This window comes from Rattus norvegicus, chromosome 1 (genome assembly GCF_021556685.1).
Source record: "Rattus norvegicus strain SHRSP/BbbUtx chromosome 1, alternate assembly SHRSP_T2T, whole genome shotgun sequence".
Classification (NCBI taxonomy): domain Eukaryota; kingdom Metazoa; phylum Chordata; class Mammalia; order Rodentia; family Muridae; genus Rattus; species Rattus norvegicus.
The window spans coordinates 49,861,912-49,881,491 of NC_141534.1; the positions used below are offsets into that span (position 1 = coordinate 49,861,912).

Here is a 19,580-nt window from a genome sequence, read left to right on the forward strand (position 1 = left end):
AGCCCCCAGTGTGTGAATATCGGGCGCAGTTCTGCAGGTGGAAAGAAAACACATACATGGGTCACCCATTGTCAGAGAGTGCCACCAACACTTTACTGAGATCTCCTTATATACCAGAGGGAAAAGTCATGGAAAACAACAAGGCAGGTGTAAATCCCTAACCAGGAAAACAGGATAAGTCTGTGTGGTGGAAAGTCCCAGGCCCAATCAGGGGCATGAACAACTTCTTAGACAACAAGCTGGAAGACTCGGTGGGGAGGAAGGGGGCCATGGAAATCCCAGCCCCAAATCAGGAGCTAAGAGCAGCTCCCAAGGCTGTGAACAACTTCTTGCTATAGCAGGCTAAAGGGCTCAGTGAGGGGGAAGGGAAACACCACGGTAGGGCCTAAGAAACTAGTACTCAGCTACTGAGCGATCTCTCTAGCCCCGTTTTTATTTAAATGGTGGGGTGGGATCCATGTGAATAAGGTGCCTGAGATAGCTAGGTTAATGGCTGCTCCTGGAGCCAGTGATTACAGGTGTTTGTAAGCCAGTGCTGGGTGGGGGGAATTGAACCCAGGGCCTTGTGCTTGCTAGGCAAGCGCTCTACCACTAAGCTAAATCCCCGACCCCCTTGGAAGTTTAAATAGAGAGGATTAGACTGCTCACTATGAGGTTGAATAAAAGGATTTCAGAGTTGTCAGCATGATGGGTGGTTACTGAAGGGATGGGGTGGAATGATGTTTTCCTGGGAGCTGCTGCAGAATTGGGTAAGGGACAGAGTAAGCCCACAAGGGGGACTGAGGAGTGGCCAGAGAGAGGAAGTGGAAAGGCAGGAAGCTGCAGAAGCAAAGCAGAATGGCTGTCCTTTCAGAACCCTGGAGTCCTACAGCCTGCCTGTGAGGGAGGGAGTGGGGTGTGGGGAGAATAGCCAGAGGGAGTCTGCAAAAGGAAGATGTAAATGGAACATTACAAGACAAATGAGACCAAAGATGTTTCCTCTTTAATTAGAAAAGACCTCACCTGGCAAAAAGCCCTTCTTGGTCAGCGTTTTTTCTAAGATATAGTATGTGCCCAAGGTTTCATCTGCTTTCTAAAGTTACACTTCCACTTTGCCTGGAGTTAGGAAATTATGTAATGACTGTGTAAGGCTAAAGCCTGTCATGGTGGTGCCCAGCTTTAATCCCAGCATTCAAGGAATAGAAGCAAGTGGATCTCTTAAATTCCAGGCCAACCTGACCTACATAGTGACTTATATATAGGTCAGCTATGGGTTACATTATGAAGTCATGGTTGACAGGGAGAGAGAGAGAGAGAGAGAGAGAGAGAGAGAGAGAGAGAGAGAGAGAGAGAAAGGAAGAGAAAAAATTAAATTGTTGGGACCTAAGTTAGTTCCCAGCCTCCACATGGTGACTCAAAACCACCCTAACTCCATTCCAAGGATCCCGTGCCTTTGTCTGACCTACCTGGGGAGCTAGGACCACACAGGGTGCACATACATGCATGCATGCAAGGAAAAACCCGAAATATTGATATACATGAAAAAATTTGGTAAGTTTTTTCCCTTTGGGAAAAATAATATAAAGGCATGTATATATACACATGGATGTGTGTGTGTGTGTGTGTGTGTGTGTGTGTGTGTGTGTGTGTCTGCGTGTGGCCAAGCTCTGGGGCAAGAAGCCCAGCATCACCACAGCCTGTAGTCTTTAGTGTAGTTGTGTGCCCTCTGCAGAAATAACTTTTTGCATGCCCACATCCTGTGGATCACGTTAACCGTTTGTGGGAGGACCCATCTCTAGCAAGGTAGAGGTAATTAGAAGTGCAGACAAGGTGTGACTTTGGCCGCAGGTGTTTTACACAGCAACGATCCGTAGCCCTCAGTGTCCTTTCATGGACACGGTCTTCAGATCTCCTTCCACCCAAGTTCCCCAGGGTTGTCCCCTGACAGTGCCCCGGCACCCTGCAGGAATCTCAAAGTCCCTGAGAACTGACAGACACTGTATCCTGCTCCTTCTGGCTTGTGACATGTCCAGGAATTCAAGCCAGGGCATTCCAGTCCCGGCTAACTCTGAGGCACAGTTTTAGTCATCATTTCTGCTTCGAAAATACACCAAAACAGACGACGAGGGGGTCCAAAGAGAGAGTCCAGGTGTGTTGCAAGGAAGCGTTCAAAGTCCACAGCCTGTGTCTCCTCCCAACACCTCAGCCTTCTGCGCAGTGATCGTGCACTTTGTAATCTATATATCCGGAACCTCCATGAGGCACCCAAACCCGGACCTCTAAACTATCTATGCAACATCGTAAGACCCCTACACCCCCTCTTCCCCCAGACTGTGGACACCCTGTTCACAACCTTGCTCTCCCTAGGAAGAGTGGGAGTCCTGGGAGCTGCTAAGCAGGGAGCTTGGAGGAGTGGAGCAGGGAGGAGTGGGGAAGGGCAGGAGGGGAGGGCAGTGGCTGGCAGGGCCAACCAGTGGCGAGGAGTAGCAGGGAGTGGCAGGGAGGGCCAGGCAGGGGTGGCCAGGGGCGGGCAGGGGCGGGGAGTGGCCAGGAGTAGCCAGGTGGTGCAGGCAAGGACTGGAAGGGGCGGGCAGGGAGCAGGCAGGGGCCCGCAGGGGTGGGCTTGGGCTGGCAGGGGCCAGGAATGTTGGAGAGGGGCGGGGAGGGCCACGGAGGGACGGAGCGGGGCGGGCAGGGGCGGAGCGGGGCGGGCAGGGGCGGGCAGGGGCAGAGCGGGGCGGGCAGGGGCGGGCATGGCCGGGTAGGGGCGGGCAGGGGCGGGCAGGGCCTTGCTGGGCCAGGTAGGGGAGGCCTTAGGCTCCTCTCCTGCTCAACTCCAACTCTGCAAAGTTTGCTTCAACTGCAGCCAGAGCTGTGCAGACGCCTGTGGAGTAGCAGGATGAACAGAAGTTCCGACCCGGAGGTCACCGTCTCGGCGGCTCGTTCCTCCATTGGTCAGTGTCCCGGAGGCACCCTACAGGTGCACAGAGAACCCGGCCAACTGCCCGCTTGCATTCATGGTGGTTCATCTCTGACCGTGTGGTGGCAGGTATTGGTGGTCTGACCTCGGGCTCTGGGAAGCCGTGGGCTTGGCAAAGCGCTGATTTAAAGTCCACACTGCATCTGGTCCCATCCACCCGCTCCGTGCTCCTCAGGATGCCTTCCCTCTTCCTCATCCCATTAGAGGTTCCTTCAGTGGTGCCCTGTCCACCGTGCCTGTCCACGACCTGGGGACAACTGTCATCAAAGAAGACCTGCAGAGGGCTAAGGTGCCTCCAGAAGAGGTGTCCGAGGCGGACACGTTTTGACCGCAGGTAACTCTTCAATAGACCAGGAAAGGTCTGCTTCATTAGAAACAGAACATTTATTGGCTCTCCCACACCCTATCACCACCACCACCACCACCACCACCACCACGACCACCACCACCACCACCACCACCACACATTGCTTTGGAGTTCCCTGTGGTAGGATTCTTTCTGTCCCTCCTCCTTCCTGTAGCTGAGGTCAAAGCTTCCTTATGAACGTTTTCCCTGAGTGATTTTAGACCAGTGGTGTGACCGCCTTTGCATTGTTAGGAACAGGGCCAGCCTGATGCACAGGAAAGTATGTATAATTCTCCACATACCCCTAAAATGTCACACAGTCGAGAAAAGTGTGTGAGCCTGACACTGTGCCAGAGCTGCAAGTGAGGCTGCAGCAGAACCCTTGACCACATGTCGTGAGATAGGCTGTCCGTCACTCCTAGGGGACTCTCTGGAGGAAGAATGCTTCATCTTACCTCTGATTCCTGCTGTGTTTGTGGACCAGTGACTACTGTGGTCAGTTCGTGTTGATAATCGATTTGGGACCTGGGTGTGTAGCTCAGGGGTGAATTGTGCGGTTAGCGTGCATGTGGTCACGAGTTCACTCTCTTGCCCTGCCCTGTGCTCTCTCAGCTCACATTTGAATCAACTGTAGAGAAAATTGTTAACATTCAATACCAACTTCTGCTCTTCCTCTGTCCCAGACCATTTGTATGCGTGTCAATTGGACATCCTGTATGTTTTAGATGGGCGTTTTCCCTGTACATATGTCTTGCATTTACCACTTGCCTGCCTGGTGCTGGGAAAAGCTGGAAGAGGACATTGGGTTTCCTGGAACTGGAGTTACAGATGGTTGTTGTTGTGAGCTGCTGTGCGGGTGCTGTATGTATAAGTCTGTCTGTGTATCTGTCTCTGTGTCTGTCTGTGTTGAGCGCCAGGCCAATCCAAGTCTTCTCCAAGGCTGGGTTGATAAGATAGAGAAACCTAGTTTAATGTCGTTGCCGAGGAGCAGACTTGGCAAGATCCAGTCTGAGGCTGGGTTCAGGGCCTTGGAGGACTTAAGGCTTCAGTTCCTGGGAGCTTGGTGTTTATCCCTGAACAGGCAGAATTATCAGTCCTAAGGCCTTTTTGTGCTCCATCTGTGGCACTCTAAGACACCCTGTGTTCCTCTTATAGAACACTGATTGATTAGCTTCCTGCTGACTTCATCCCCTTGCCCCATCTCTCCCCTAAAAGCTGTCTATAAGGTCCTGTGCTTATGAATAAGCTTGCTCAGTATAGGGTATTGCTTCTGCAGAACATCCTGGCCACAGCTTTTCTTCTTCTTTATCTTCTTATCTCCTGGCCATCTGCTTTAGGACACTGTCACAGTGTGTGTGTGTGTGTGTGTGTGTTTGTTTGTTTGCATGCATATATGTCTGCATGTGTTTGTGACTGTGTGTGTGTATGCATGTGTGCATGTGTTTGTGAGTGTTTGTATGTGTGCATGTGTTTGTGAGTGTGTGTGTGTATGCATGTGTGCATGTGTTTGTAAGTGTTTGTGTGCATGTGTTTGTGAGTGTATGTATGCATGTGTTTGTGAGTGTGTGTGCGTGTGTGTGTAGGTTTGGTACACATGTAGAGGTCAGAGGACATCTTGCTGGAGTTGTTCTTGTTCTACTGTGGGACCTGGAGAACTCTGGAGTAAAACTTGACATCAAGTGCTTTAAGCACTGAGCTGACTGGACGGGCAGTGATGTCCCCTGCATCTGTGATACAAAGGCTCACACTAGTCTGAAGTTCTCCAAGTAGGCCGGGCTGAGTGGCTGTCAGGCTCCAGAGGTCTGCCCTTCCCAGCCTTCAGCAGTGTGGTCATAGGTGCACCACCATGCTCTGTGCTGTTCTTTTTGTTGCTGCTGCTGTTGTTTTAGTTGGGTTTTGCGATTAACCTCAGAACATTTGCCCTTTACCTACTGAGCCATCTCGTCAGCCCCATGTCAGCTGTTTTACATCATATTTTCTATGCATAGGTGTTGTGATTGCATAGATGTTGCGATCCCCTGTGTGTCAGGGGAGGTGTCGGATCCCCTGGGTCTGGAGTTGTGGTCTGTATTAGGAGCCTCCATGTGAGTGTGAGGGAACCAAACCTGGGTCCCTAGAAGAGCAGCTAGTGCTGCCTGCCATCTCTGCAGCTTCCAGATCCTTCTAAGTCAGATGCAGTGTGCTGTATTAACTGCACATAACAGTGGAACAGTTAGACTTAAAGGACTTTTAGCATGCATTCTTTTGGTTTTGAGGCTGAGGCTTGCTCTATAGCCCAGGCTAGCCTTAATGTAGACAGCTGCCCTCCCTGAGCTTCTAAAGGATTATAGGTAGGTGTGTGTTTGTGTATGTGTGTGTGTGTGTGTGTGTGCGTGTGCGTTCCCACATCTCCCTAGAGAACGTCAGCCACCTTTTGAATGGAATCAGTTCTCTGAGGGAACTGTGTGTTGCAGGGCACATGAAGGAGCCCTCCATGCTGACAGTGGTCCTGATGAGGAAACACTGCAGGCTGCCTTAGAGCCACAGGCCACCATGGAACACCCAGCCTCATACTTGGCAGTTTCCTACAGGAGGTGTGTCTTTGAGAAGTATATTATGTATAAATTTTCTTCATTTAAATTAACATTGTCTGTGCAAGCACACACACGTACGTCCTGGTACCCATGGAGGCCACAAGAGGGTGTGTGATACCATAGAACTGAGTTACAGGTGAGCATGGGATCTGAGGTCTGATCCTCATGATAGAGCATCAAGTGTTGTTAACAGTGAACCATCTCTCCTGCAACTGAAGCATAATTTTGTTAGTAATGAATGGTTTGACCTCCCTGTAGGTTGCAAAGGCAGGCTGGTCCCTGGAGGATGTTGACGTGTTTGAAATCAATGTAGCCTTTGCAGCAGTGTCTGCAGCAATAGCTACAGAACATAGATCAAACCCCGAGAAGGTAACCAACCCGAAGCTGTGTTTGCCCATGAGCTTGCACACTCCGTGTTTAGAGCTGTGAAGTATAAGAAATGAGGTCAATCCCCATGACTGCTCACCTTGGCTAGAGATGAACAAGCACAAGTTAATTTTCAGTTGGGTTCACAACAAGGAACTGAGTGTGTTAGGTCACATCAGAATCAGTGGAACAGTCTAGAAACAGGGAGGCAGCAGATGTCACACAGGCATTGCTTCTTCCTAAGGTTTACAGTGAAAGTTGAGTTTGAAAGGATAGTTTGCTAGCATCACACTGGGGGGTAGGGTGGGGTGAGATAAAACAGGTATGAGCCTGTGTTCAGAGGACTGACTTAAGACTTAAAGCTCTTCTTCTCTACAGGTGAACATCGATGGAGGAGTCATTGCCTTGGGCCATCCACTGGGAGCATCTGGCTGTAGGATTCTACTGACCTTGTTACACACCCTGGAGAGAGTAGGTGGGACTTGTGGTGTTGCAGACCTGTGCACTGGGGGTGGGATGGGGATGGCAATGTGTGTTCAGAGAGGATGAGCCATCACCCTTACAGTTCTCATTAAAACACTAAACAGAACGTGAGACCAGAGGACCACAGTGAGGAAAGGAACCCAACTAGACAGCTTGCTGTACTTTAGTGTGAGACACCCAAGGCTAAGACGTTGAGACATTGCACTTGACACTGTTATAAAACAGGGAAATCCAGTCAGTCATCAAGGGCTCCAGAGTGAATGACAGTTTCATAATTTCCATGTTTATTGTCTTTGCTTTCTGGGTATAATTTTCTCTGATCATTGATTTGTTTATTTGTTTGTTTGTTTGTTTGTTTGTTTTTGAGTCAGGGTCTCATCATATAGCCTGAAAATCATTTTGTAGATGAGGTTGGCTTTGAACTCCCAGATCCACCTTTCTGTGCCTCCTGGGTACTCGAATGAAACGCATGCACCATTATGCAGAGCCCCCAAAATGATCCATTCAAGGAATGGGGATGTGGCTTCTGGTTTGAACTTCAGGCTCTTCGCTCAAACACCCCTGCTTGCTTGTTGTCTTGTGGTTTCCCATTGATCAAACCAAAACCAATCCTGTAATGGAAATTGGATTCAGTGGCCTCTTCTAAGCTGAGGTGGTGGGCTAGGTATTCTAGCTATTCTACTCAAAAGATTGGCCGTCCCAACCAGTGTGCCTCTGGTTTGTTGGAAAGTAAGCAGCAAGCGCCTACCATTCATTTGTTTCTCTGCTTGACCAGAGGGATGGTACTTGCTTCAAACGTCTACCTTGACTTCCCCAAAATGATGAACTGTGACTGGAATTGAAAGCCAAATAAACTCTCTCCTCCCTTGCATTGCTTCTCAGCACTGAGTTTGATCATGAAAACAGAAACAAAGCCAGAGCTTAGGATATGGTAAGGACAGCCAGCTTCAACAGAAAAGCCTTAGTGTGCAGCATGTTACTAAGAGGTCCCTTTGGGATCATTTCTGATAAGCCGTATGTTACTCAGATGAACCTGCAAGGGGGTATCACATGTACTGTGGAAATCATAAGCAAACTATAATAGAGATTGCAGAAGTCGGTTATTGAAGCCATGTGTCACATATGAATGACTGGTTGGGGACAGGCCAAATACACAACAGCAATCCCCTAAGAGTATCACGGAGTAAAAGTTCCTTCCCAATAATGTCCGAGCAGCTGGAGTCAGAGCAGGGGCATCCATAACAGGACAATAGCCAACACAGTGTGCACTAACCTGCATAGCCAGATGTGTCACGGCATAGCCCCTAGTTAATGAAAAGAAGTCTTGTCAGTCCCTGAGGGGCCAGGGCTACACATCATGAACATGTTGTGCCTCTACCTCAGGAACATGCAATATGGTTGCACAAATATTTACCAGAAATAAGCCAAGATTGGGATAAGTGCATATGTGTTGCCATGTTTGTATATGCACATTGGAGACAGGAGAGCATGGAACCCCCTGGAACAGACTTGTAAGACACTATGTGGGGGCTAGGACTGAACCCAGGTCCTCTACAAGAACAACTAGTGTCGGTGCCTGAGCCCCCAGTGTGTGAATATCGGGCGCAGTTCTGCAGGTGGAAAGAAAACACATACATGGGTCACCCATTGTCAGAGAGTGCCACCAACACTTTACTGAGATCTCCTTATATACCAGAGGGAAAAGTCATGGAAAACAACAAGGCAGGTGTAAATCCCTAACCAGGAAAACAGGATAAGTCTGTGTGGTGGAAAGTCCCAGGCCCAATCAGGGGCATGAACAACTTCTTAGACAACAAGCTGGAAGACTCGGTGGGGAGGAAGGGGGCCATGGAAATCCCAGCCCCAAATCAGGAGCTAAGAGCAGCTCCCAAGGCTGTGAACAACTTCTTGCTATAGCAGGCTAAAGGGCTCAGTGAGGGGGAAGGGAAACACCACGGTAGGGCCTAAGAAACTAGTACTCAGCTACTGAGCGATCTCTCTAGCCCCGTTTTTATTTAAATGGTGGGGTGGGATCCATGTGAATAAGGTGCCTGAGATAGCTAGGTTAATGGCTGCTCCTGGAGCCAGTGATTACAGGTGTTTGTAAGCCAGTGCTGGGTGGGGGGAATTGAACCCAGGGCCTTGTGCTTGCTAGGCAAGCGCTCTACCACTAAGCTAAATCCCCGACCCCCTTGGAAGTTTAAATAGAGAGGATTAGACTGCTCACTATGAGGTTGAATAAAAGGATTTCAGAGTTGTCAGCATGATGGGTGGTTACTGAAGGGATGGGGTGGAATGATGTTTTCCTGGGAGCTGCTGCAGAATTGGGTAAGGGACAGAGTAAGCCCACAAGGGGGACTGAGGAGTGGCCAGAGAGAGGAAGTGGAAAGGCAGGAAGCTGCAGAAGCAAAGCAGAATGGCTGTCCTTTCAGAACCCTGGAGTCCTACAGCCTGCCTGTGAGGGAGGGAGTGGGGTGTGGGGAGAATAGCCAGAGGGAGTCTGCAAAAGGAAGATGTAAATGGAACATTACAAGACAAATGAGACCAAAGATGTTTCCTCTTTAATTAGAAAAGACCTCACCTGGCAAAAAGCCCTTCTTGGTCAGCGTTTTTTCTAAGATATAGTATGTGCCCAAGGTTTCATCTGCTTTCTAAAGTTACACTTCCACTTTGCCTGGAGTTAGGAAATTATGTAATGACTGTGTAAGGCTAAAGCCTGTCATGGTGGTGCCCAGCTTTAATCCCAGCATTCAAGGAATAGAAGCAAGTGGATCTCTTAAATTCCAGGCCAACCTGACCTACATAGTGACTTATATATAGGTCAGCTATGGGTTACATTATGAAGTCATGGTTGACAGGGAGAGAGAGAGAGAGAGAGAGAGAGAGAGAGAGAGAGAGAGAGAGAGAGAAAGGAAGAGAAAAAATTAAATTGTTGGGACCTAAGTTAGTTCCCAGCCTCCACATGGTGACTCAAAACCACCCTAACTCCATTCCAAGGATCCCGTGCCTTTGTCTGACCTACCTGGGGAGCTAGGACCACACAGGGTGCACATACATGCATGCATGCAAGGAAAAACCCGAAATATTGATATACATGAAAAAATTTGGTAAGTTTTTTCCCTTTGGGAAAAATAATATAAAGGCATGTATATATACACATGGATGTGTGTGTGTGTGTGTGTGTGTGTGTGTGTGTGTGTGTGTGTCTGCGTGTGGCCAAGCTCTGGGGCAAGAAGCCCAGCATCACCACAGCCTGTAGTCTTTAGTGTAGTTGTGTGCCCTCTGCAGAAATAACTTTTTGCATGCCCACATCCTGTGGATCACGTTAACCGTTTGTGGGAGGACCCATCTCTAGCAAGGTAGAGGTAATTAGAAGTGCAGACAAGGTGTGACTTTGGCCGCAGGTGTTTTACACAGCAACGATCCGTAGCCCTCAGTGTCCTTTCATGGACACGGTCTTCAGATCTCCTTCCACCCAAGTTCCCCAGGGTTGTCCCCTGACAGTGCCCCGGCACCCTGCAGGAATCTCAAAGTCCCTGAGAACTGACAGACACTGTATCCTGCTCCTTCTGGCTTGTGACATGTCCAGGAATTCAAGCCAGGGCATTCCAGTCCCGGCTAACTCTGAGGCACAGTTTTAGTCATCATTTCTGCTTCGAAAATACACCAAAACAGACGACGAGGGGGTCCAAAGAGAGAGTCCAGGTGTGTTGCAAGGAAGCGTTCAAAGTCCACAGCCTGTGTCTCCTCCCAACACCTCAGCCTTCTGCGCAGTGATCGTGCACTTTGTAATCTATATATCCGGAACCTCCATGAGGCACCCAAACCCGGACCTCTAAACTATCTATGCAACATCGTAAGACCCCTACACCCCCTCTTCCCCCAGACTGTGGACACCCTGTTCACAACCTTGCTCTCCCTAGGAAGAGTGGGAGTCCTGGGAGCTGCTAAGCAGGGAGCTTGGAGGAGTGGAGCAGGGAGGAGTGGGGAAGGGCAGGAGGGGAGGGCAGTGGCTGGCAGGGCCAACCAGTGGCGAGGAGTAGCAGGGAGTGGCAGGGAGGGCCAGGCAGGGGTGGCCAGGGGCGGGCAGGGGCGGGGAGTGGCCAGGAGTAGCCAGGTGGTGCAGGCAAGGACTGGAAGGGGCGGGCAGGGAGCAGGCAGGGGCCCGCAGGGGTGGGCTTGGGCTGGCAGGGGCCAGGAATGTTGGAGAGGGGCGGGGAGGGCCACGGAGGGACGGAGCGGGGCGGGCAGGGGCGGAGCGGGGCGGGCAGGGGCGGGCAGGGGCAGAGCGGGGCGGGCAGGGGCGGGCATGGCCGGGTAGGGGCGGGCAGGGGCGGGCAGGGCCTTGCTGGGCCAGGTAGGGGAGGCCTTAGGCTCCTCTCCTGCTCAACTCCAACTCTGCAAAGTTTGCTTCAACTGCAGCCAGAGCTGTGCAGACGCCTGTGGAGTAGCAGGATGAACAGAAGTTCCGACCCGGAGGTCACCGTCTCGGCGGCTCGTTCCTCCATTGGTCAGTGTCCCGGAGGCACCCTACAGGTGCACAGAGAACCCGGCCAACTGCCCGCTTGCATTCATGGTGGTTCATCTCTGACCGTGTGGTGGCAGGTATTGGTGGTCTGACCTCGGGCTCTGGGAAGCCGTGGGCTTGGCAAAGCGCTGATTTAAAGTCCACACTGCATCTGGTCCCATCCACCCGCTCCGTGCTCCTCAGGATGCCTTCCCTCTTCCTCATCCCATTAGAGGTTCCTTCAGTGGTGCCCTGTCCACCGTGCCTGTCCACGACCTGGGGACAACTGTCATCAAAGAAGACCTGCAGAGGGCTAAGGTGCCTCCAGAAGAGGTGTCCGAGGCGGACACGTTTTGACCGCAGGTAACTCTTCAATAGACCAGGAAAGGTCTGCTTCATTAGAAACAGAACATTTATTGGCTCTCCCACACCCTATCACCACCACCACCACCACCACCACCACCACGACCACCACCACCACCACCACCACCACACATTGCTTTGGAGTTCCCTGTGGTAGGATTCTTTCTGTCCCTCCTCCTTCCTGTAGCTGAGGTCAAAGCTTCCTTATGAACGTTTTCCCTGAGTGATTTTAGACCAGTGGTGTGACCGCCTTTGCATTGTTAGGAACAGGGCCAGCCTGATGCACAGGAAAGTATGTATAATTCTCCACATACCCCTAAAATGTCACACAGTCGAGAAAAGTGTGTGAGCCTGACACTGTGCCAGAGCTGCAAGTGAGGCTGCAGCAGAACCCTTGACCACATGTCGTGAGATAGGCTGTCCGTCACTCCTAGGGGACTCTCTGGAGGAAGAATGCTTCATCTTACCTCTGATTCCTGCTGTGTTTGTGGACCAGTGACTACTGTGGTCAGTTCGTGTTGATAATCGATTTGGGACCTGGGTGTGTAGCTCAGGGGTGAATTGTGCGGTTAGCGTGCATGTGGTCACGAGTTCACTCTCTTGCCCTGCCCTGTGCTCTCTCAGCTCACATTTGAATCAACTGTAGAGAAAATTGTTAACATTCAATACCAACTTCTGCTCTTCCTCTGTCCCAGACCATTTGTATGCGTGTCAATTGGACATCCTGTATGTTTTAGATGGGCGTTTTCCCTGTACATATGTCTTGCATTTACCACTTGCCTGCCTGGTGCTGGGAAAAGCTGGAAGAGGACATTGGGTTTCCTGGAACTGGAGTTACAGATGGTTGTTGTTGTGAGCTGCTGTGCGGGTGCTGTATGTATAAGTCTGTCTGTGTATCTGTCTCTGTGTCTGTCTGTGTTGAGCGCCAGGCCAATCCAAGTCTTCTCCAAGGCTGGGTTGATAAGATAGAGAAACCTAGTTTAATGTCGTTGCCGAGGAGCAGACTTGGCAAGATCCAGTCTGAGGCTGGGTTCAGGGCCTTGGAGGACTTAAGGCTTCAGTTCCTGGGAGCTTGGTGTTTATCCCTGAACAGGCAGAATTATCAGTCCTAAGGCCTTTTTGTGCTCCATCTGTGGCACTCTAAGACACCCTGTGTTCCTCTTATAGAACACTGATTGATTAGCTTCCTGCTGACTTCATCCCCTTGCCCCATCTCTCCCCTAAAAGCTGTCTATAAGGTCCTGTGCTTATGAATAAGCTTGCTCAGTATAGGGTATTGCTTCTGCAGAACATCCTGGCCACAGCTTTTCTTCTTCTTTATCTTCTTATCTCCTGGCCATCTGCTTTAGGACACTGTCACAGTGTGTGTGTGTGTGTGTGTGTGTGTGTGTGTGTGTGTGTGTGTGTGTGTGTTTTTTTGCATGCATATATGTCTGCATGTGTTTGTGACTGTGTGTGTGTATGCATGTGTGCATGTGTTTGTGAATGTTTGTATGTGTGCATGTGTTGTGAGTGTGTGTGTGTATGCATGTGTGCATGTGTTTGTGAGTGTTTGTATGTGTGCATGTGTTTGTGAGTGTATGTATTCATGTGTTTGTGAGTGTGTGTGCGTGTGTGTGTGTAGGTTTGGTACACATGTAGAGGTCAGAGGACATCTTGCTGGAGTTGTTCTTGTTCTACTGTGGGACCTGGAGAACTCTGGAGTAAAACTTGACATCAAGTGCTTTAAGCACTGAGCTGACTGGACGGGCAGTGATGTCCCCTGCATCTGTGATACAAAGGCTCACACTAGTCTGAAGTTCTCCAAGTAGGCCGGGCTGAGTGGCTGTCAGGCTCCAGAGGTCTGCCCTTCCCAGCCTTCAGCAGTGTGGTCATAGGTGCACCACCATGCTCTGTGCTGTTCTTTTTGTTGCTGCTGCTGTTGTTTTAGTTGGGTTTTGCGATTAACCTCAGAACATTTGCCCTTTACCTACTGAGCCATCTCGTCAGCCCCATGTCAGCTGTTTTACATCATATTTTCTATGCATAGGTGTTGTGATTGCATAGATGTTGCGATCCCCTGTGTGTCAGGGGAGGTGTCGGATCCCCTGGGTCTGGAGTTGTGGTCTGTATTAGGAGCCTCCATGTGAGTGTGAGGGAACCAAACCTGGGTCCCTAGAAGAGCAGCTAGTGCTGCCTGCCATCTCTGCAGCTTCCAGATCCTTCTAAGTCAGATGCAGTGTGCTGTATTAACTGCACATAACAGTGGAACAGTTAGACTTAAAGGACTTTTAGCATGCATTCTTTTGGTTTTGAGGCTGAGGCTTGCTCTATAGCCCAGGCTAGCCTTAATGTAGACAGCTGCCCTCCCTGAGCTTCTAAAGGATTATAGGTAGGTGTGTGTTTGTGTATGTGTGTGTGTGTGTGTGTGTGTGTGTGCGTGTGCGTTCCCACATCTCCCTAGAGAACGTCAGCCACCTTTTGAATGGAATCAGTTCTCTGAGGGAACTGTGTGTTGCAGGGCACATGAAGGAGCCCTCCATGCTGACAGTGGTCCTGATGAGGAAACACTGCAGGCTGCCTTAGAGCCACAGGCCACCATGGAACACCCAGCCTCATACTTGGCAGTTTCCTACAGGAGGTGTGTCTTTGAGAAGTATATTATGTATAAATTTTCTTCATTTAAATTAACATTGTCTGTGCAAGCACACACACGTACGTCCTGGTACCCATGGAGGCCACAAGAGGGTGTGTGATACCATAGAACTGAGTTACAGGTGAGCATGGGATCTGAGGTCTGATCCTCATGATAGAGCATCAAGTGTTGTTAACAGTGAACCATCTCTCCTGCAACTGAAGCATAATTTTGTTAGTAATGAATGGTTTGACCTCCCTGTAGGTTGCAAATGCAGGCTGATCCCTGGAGGATGTTGACGTGTTTGAAATCAATGTAGCCTTTGCAGCAGTGTCTGCAGCAATAGCTACAGAACATAGATCAAACCCCGAGAAGGTAACCAACCTGAAGCTGTGTTTGCCCATGAGCTTGCACACTCTGTGTTTAGAGCTGTGAAGTATAAGAAATGAGGTCAATCCCCATGATTGCTCACCTTGGCTAGAGATGAACAAGCACAAGTTAATTTTCAGTTGGGTTCACAACAAGGAACTGAGTGTGTTAGGTCACATCAGAATCAGTGGAACAGTCTAGAAACAGGGAGGCAGCAGATGTCACACAGGCATTGCTTCTTCCTAAGGTTTACAGTGAAAGTTGAGTTTGAAAGGATAGTTTGCTAGCATCACACTGGGGGGTAGGGTGGGGTGAGACAAAACAGGTATGAGCCTGTGTTCAGAGGACTGACTTAAGACTTAAAGCTCTTCTTCTCTACAGGTGAACATCTATGGAGGAGTCATTGCCTTGGGCCATCCTCTGGGAGCATCTGGCTGTAGGATTCTAGTGACCTTGTTACACACCCTGGAGAGAGTGGGCGGGACTAGTGGTGTTGCAGACCTGTGCACTGGGGGTGGGATGGGGATGGCAATGTGTGTTCAGAGAGGATGAGCCATCACCCTTACAGTTCTCATTAAAACACTAAACAGAACGTGAGACCAGAGGACCACAGTGAGGACAGGAACCCAGGTCGACAGCTTGCTGTACTTTAGTGTGAGACTCCCAAGGCTAAGACGTTGCGACATTGCACTTGACACTGTTATAAAACAGGGAAATCCAGTCAGTCATCAAGGGCTCCGGAGTGATTGACAGTTTCATAATTTCCATGTTTATTGTCTTTGCTTCCTGGGTATAATTTTCTCTGATCATTGATTTGTTTGTTTGTTTCTTTGTTTGTTTGTTTGTTTGTTTTTGAGTCAGGGTCTCATCATATAGCCTGAAAATCATTTTGTAGATGAGGTTGGCTTTGAACTCCCAGATCCACCTTTCTGTGCCTCCTGGGTACTCGAATGAAACGCATGCGCCATTATGCAGGGCCCCCAAAATGATCCATTCAAGGAATGGGGATGTGGTTTCTGGTTTGAACTTCAGGCTCTCGCTCAAACACCCCTGCTTGCTTGTTGTCTTGTCGTTTCCCATTGATCAAACCAAAACCAATCCTGTAATGGAAATTGGATTCAGTGGCCTCTTCTAAGCTGAGGTGGTGGGCTAGGTATTCTAGCTATTCTACTCAGAAGATTGGCAGTCCCAACCAGTGTGCCTCTGGTTTGTTGGAAAGTAAGCAGCAAGCGCCTACCGTTCATTTGTTTCTCTGCTTGACCAGAGGGATGGTACTTGCTTCAAACGTCTACCTTGACTTCCCCAAAATGATGAACTGTGACTGGAATTGAAAGCCAAATAAACTCTCTCCTCCCTTGCATTGCTTCTCAGCACTGAGTTTGATCATGAAAACAGAAACAAAGCCAGAGCTTAGGATGTGGTAAGGACAGCCAGCTTCAACAGAAAAGCCTTAGTGTGCAGCATGTTACTAAGAGGTCCCTTTGGGATCATTTCTGATAAGCCGTATGTTACTCAGAGGAACCTGCAAGGGGGTATCACATGTACTGTGGAAATCATAAGCAAACTATAATAGAGATTGCAGAAGTCGGTTATTGAAGCCATGTGTCACATCTGCATGACTGGTCGGGTGATGGCCAAATACACAACAGCAATCCCCTAAGAGTATCACGGAGTAAAAGTTCCTTCCCAATAATGTCTGAGCAACTGGAGTCAGAGCAGGGTCATCCATAACAGGACAATAGCCAACACAGTGTGCACTAACCTGCATAGCCAGATGTGTCACGGCATAGCCCATAGTTAATGAAAAGAAGTCTTGTCAGTCCCTGAGGGGCCAGGGCTACACATCATGAACATTTTGTGCCTCTACCTCAGGAACATGCAATATGGTTGCACAAATATTTACCAGAAATAAGCCAAGATTGGGATAAGTGCATATGTGTTGCCATGTTTGTATATGCACATTGGAGACAGGAGAGCATGGAACCCCCTGGAACAGACTTGTGAGCCACCATGTGGGTGCTAGGACTGAACCCAGGTCCTCTACAAGAACAACTAGTGTCGGTGCCTGAGCCCCCAGTGTGTGAATATCGGGCGTAGTTCTGCGGGTTGAATGAAAACAAGTACTCGGGTCACCCATTGTCAGAGAGTGCCACCAACACTTTACTGAGATCTCCTTATATACCAGAGGGAAAAGTCATGGAAAACAACAAGGCAGGTGAAAATCCCTAACCAGGAAAACAGGATAAGTCTGTGTGGTGGAAAGTCCCAGGCCCAATCAGGGGCATGAACAACTTCTTAGACAACAAGCTGGAAGACTCGGTGGGGAGGAAGGGGGCCATGGAAATCCCAGCCCCAAATCAGGAGCTAAGAGCAGCTCCCAAGGCTGTGAACAACTTCTTGCTATAGCAGGCTAAAAGGCTCAGCGAGGGGGGAGGGAAACACCACGGTAGGGCCTAAGAAACTAGTACTCAGCTACTGAGCAATCTCTCAGCCCCATTTTTATTTAAATGGTGGGGTGGGCTCCATGTGAAAAGGTGCCTGACAAAGCCAGGGTAATGGCTGCTCCTGGAGCCAGAGATTACAGGCGGTTGTAAGCCAGTGCTGGATGCTGGGAATTGAACTCCAGGCCTAGGAAGTTTAAATAGAGAGGATGAGCCTGCTCATAGACAAGTAGGTTGAAGAAAAGGATTTCAGAGTTGTCAGCATGATGGGTGGTTACTGAAATGATGGTGTGCACATGATGTTTCCCTGGGAGCTGCTGCAGAATTGGGTAAGGGACAGAGTAAGCCCACAAGGGGGACTGAGGAGTGGCCAGAGAGAGGAAGTGGAAAGGCAGGAAGCTGCTGAAGCAAAGCAGAATGGCTGTCATTTCAGAACCCTGGAGTCCTACAGCCTGCCTGTGAGGGAGGGAGTGGGGTGTGGGGAGAATAGCCAGAGGGAGTCTGCAAAAGGAAGATGTAAATGGAACATTACAAGACAAATGAGACCAAAGATGTTTCCTCTTTAATTAGAAAAGACCTCACCTGGCAAAAAGCCCTTCCTTGTCAGCGTTTTTTTCTCAGATAATAGTACATGCCCAAGGTTCCATCTGCTTTCGAAAGTTACACTTGCAATTTGTCTGGAGTTAGGCAATTATGTCATGACAGTGTAAGGCTAAAGCCTGTCATGGTGGTGCCCAGGTTTAATCCCAGCATTCAAGGAAGAGAAGCAAGTGGGTCTCTTAAATTCCAGGCCAACCTGACCTACATAGTGACTTATACATAGGTCAGATACGGGTTACATTATGAAGTCATGGTTGACAGGGAGGGAGGGAGAGAGAGAGAGACAGAGACAGAGAGACAGAGAGACAAAGAGAGAGAAAAAGAGAGAGAAAGGAAGAGAAAAAATTAAATTGTTGGGACCTAAGTTAGTTCCCAGCCTCCACATGGTGACTCAAAACCACCCTAACTCCATTCCAAGGATCCCGTGCCTTTTTCTGTCCTACCTGGGGAGCTAGGAACACACATGGTGCACATACATGCATGCAGGTGATGCGCCCACCTCGACCAGCAAAGAATTCTTCTCAACAGCTTTTATTGCAGGAACACCTCATTCTTGATACGGGGGACCATGAGGAACAAAGGCACTAGCCTTATTATACAAGACAGAATGTGGCTGTAAACTTGTCCTCTGGGGATTGGTGGAGTATGAAATACCTTATTAGCATGAATATCACGCTGGCCTTGTAGATGCCAGAGAAATGCCAACACATGCGCATTGCAGGTGTTTCTCACCAACGACCACCGGATGTCGGCACCATCTTTAGCTGCTCCCTACATGCAGGCAAACAAAAACCAGAAACATCGATATACATGAAATACATTTGGGAAGATTGTTCTCTTTGGGAAAAATAATATATATTCATGTATATATACACATATATATGTACGTGTATGTGTGTGTGTGTGTGTGTGGCCAAGCTCTTGGGTAAAAGGCCCAGCGTCATCAAAAACAATGACTTTATTAAATTCATAGGCAAATGGATGGAACTGGAAAATATCATCCTGAGTGAGGTAACCCAATCAAAGAAAAACACACATGATATGTACTCACTGATAAGTGGCTATTAGCCCAAATGCTTGAATTGCCCAAGATGCACAGAACACATGAAACTCAAGAGGGATGACCAAAATAGGAATGCTTCACTCCTTCTTTAAAAGGGGAACAAGAATACCCTTCTCAGGGAATTGGAAGGCAAAGTTTAAAACAGAGGCAGAAGGAACACCCATTCAGAGTCTGCCACACATGTGGCCCATACTTATACAGCCACCCATTTAATAAGATATATGAAGCAAAGAAGTGCAGGCCGACAGGAACCGGATGTAGATCTCTCCTGAGAGACAGAGCCAGAATACAGCAAATACAGAGGCGAATGCCAGCAGCAAACCACTGAACTGAGAACGGGACCCCTGTTGAAGGAATCAGAGAAAGGACTGAAAGAGCTTGAAGGGGCTCAGGACCCCATATGAACAACAATGCCAAGCAACCAGAGCTTCAGGGACTAAGCCACTACCTAAAGACTATACATGGACTGACACTGGGCTCCAACCTCATATGTAGCAATGAATAGCCAAGTAAGAGCACCAGTGGAGGGGGAAGCCCTGGGTCCTACTAAGACTGAACCCCCAGTGAATGTGATTGTTGGGGGGAGGGGAACACCAATATAGAATGGGAGGATGTTGACCCGGAAACCAGGAAAGGGGATAACAATCGAAATGTAAATAAGAAATACTAAAGTCAATAAAGATTAAAAAAAAAAAAAAAAAAAGCCCAGCGTCACCACAGCCAGTAGTCTTTACTGTAGTTGTGTGCCCTCTACAGGAATAACTTTTTGCATGCCCACATCCTGTGGATCACGTGAACCGTTTGTGGGAGGACCCATTTCTAGCAAGGTAGAGGTAATTAGAAGTGCAGACAAGGTGTGACTTTGGCCGCAGGTGTTTTACACAGCAGCAATCCGT

At 49.1% G+C, this 19,580-nt stretch overlaps 1 protein-coding gene and 1 non-coding gene across 7 annotated transcripts; both read left to right on the plus strand.

Annotated features, from left to right (window-relative positions):
* Window positions 1–1,800: 1,800 nt before the first annotated feature.
* On the plus strand, window positions 1,801–7,596 carry LOC134482686 (uncharacterized). Of its 6 annotated transcripts, XR_015649364.1 has the most exons (7): window positions 2,186–2,279; window positions 2,846–3,028; window positions 3,164–3,293; window positions 5,759–5,878; window positions 6,137–6,247; window positions 6,623–6,715; window positions 7,099–7,596. It is a non-coding gene; the product is annotated as an uncharacterized LOC134482686 (transcript). The 6 variants fall into 6 exon arrangements; XR_015649366.1 differs by lacking the exon at window positions 5,759–5,878 and having other exon boundaries at window positions 1,801–2,279; window positions 6,623–6,719; XR_015649362.1 differs by lacking the exons at window positions 2,186–2,279; window positions 7,099–7,596 and adding an exon at window positions 1,912–2,128 and having other exon boundaries at window positions 6,623–7,052.
* A 3,242-nt stretch (window positions 7,597–10,838) lies between these two features.
* On the plus strand, window positions 10,839–15,940 carry LOC134482690 (uncharacterized). Its single transcript, XM_087605328.1, has 5 exons — window positions 10,839–10,853; window positions 11,150–11,237; window positions 11,468–11,597; window positions 14,098–14,217; window positions 14,962–15,940. Exons 2-5 carry the CDS (start codon window positions 11,183–11,185, stop codon window positions 14,963–14,965), a joined length of 309 nt encoding a protein of 102 aa, XP_087461454.1. The 5' UTR covers window positions 10,839–10,853; window positions 11,150–11,182; the 3' UTR covers window positions 14,966–15,940.
* Window positions 15,941–19,580: the final 3,640 nt, after the last annotated feature.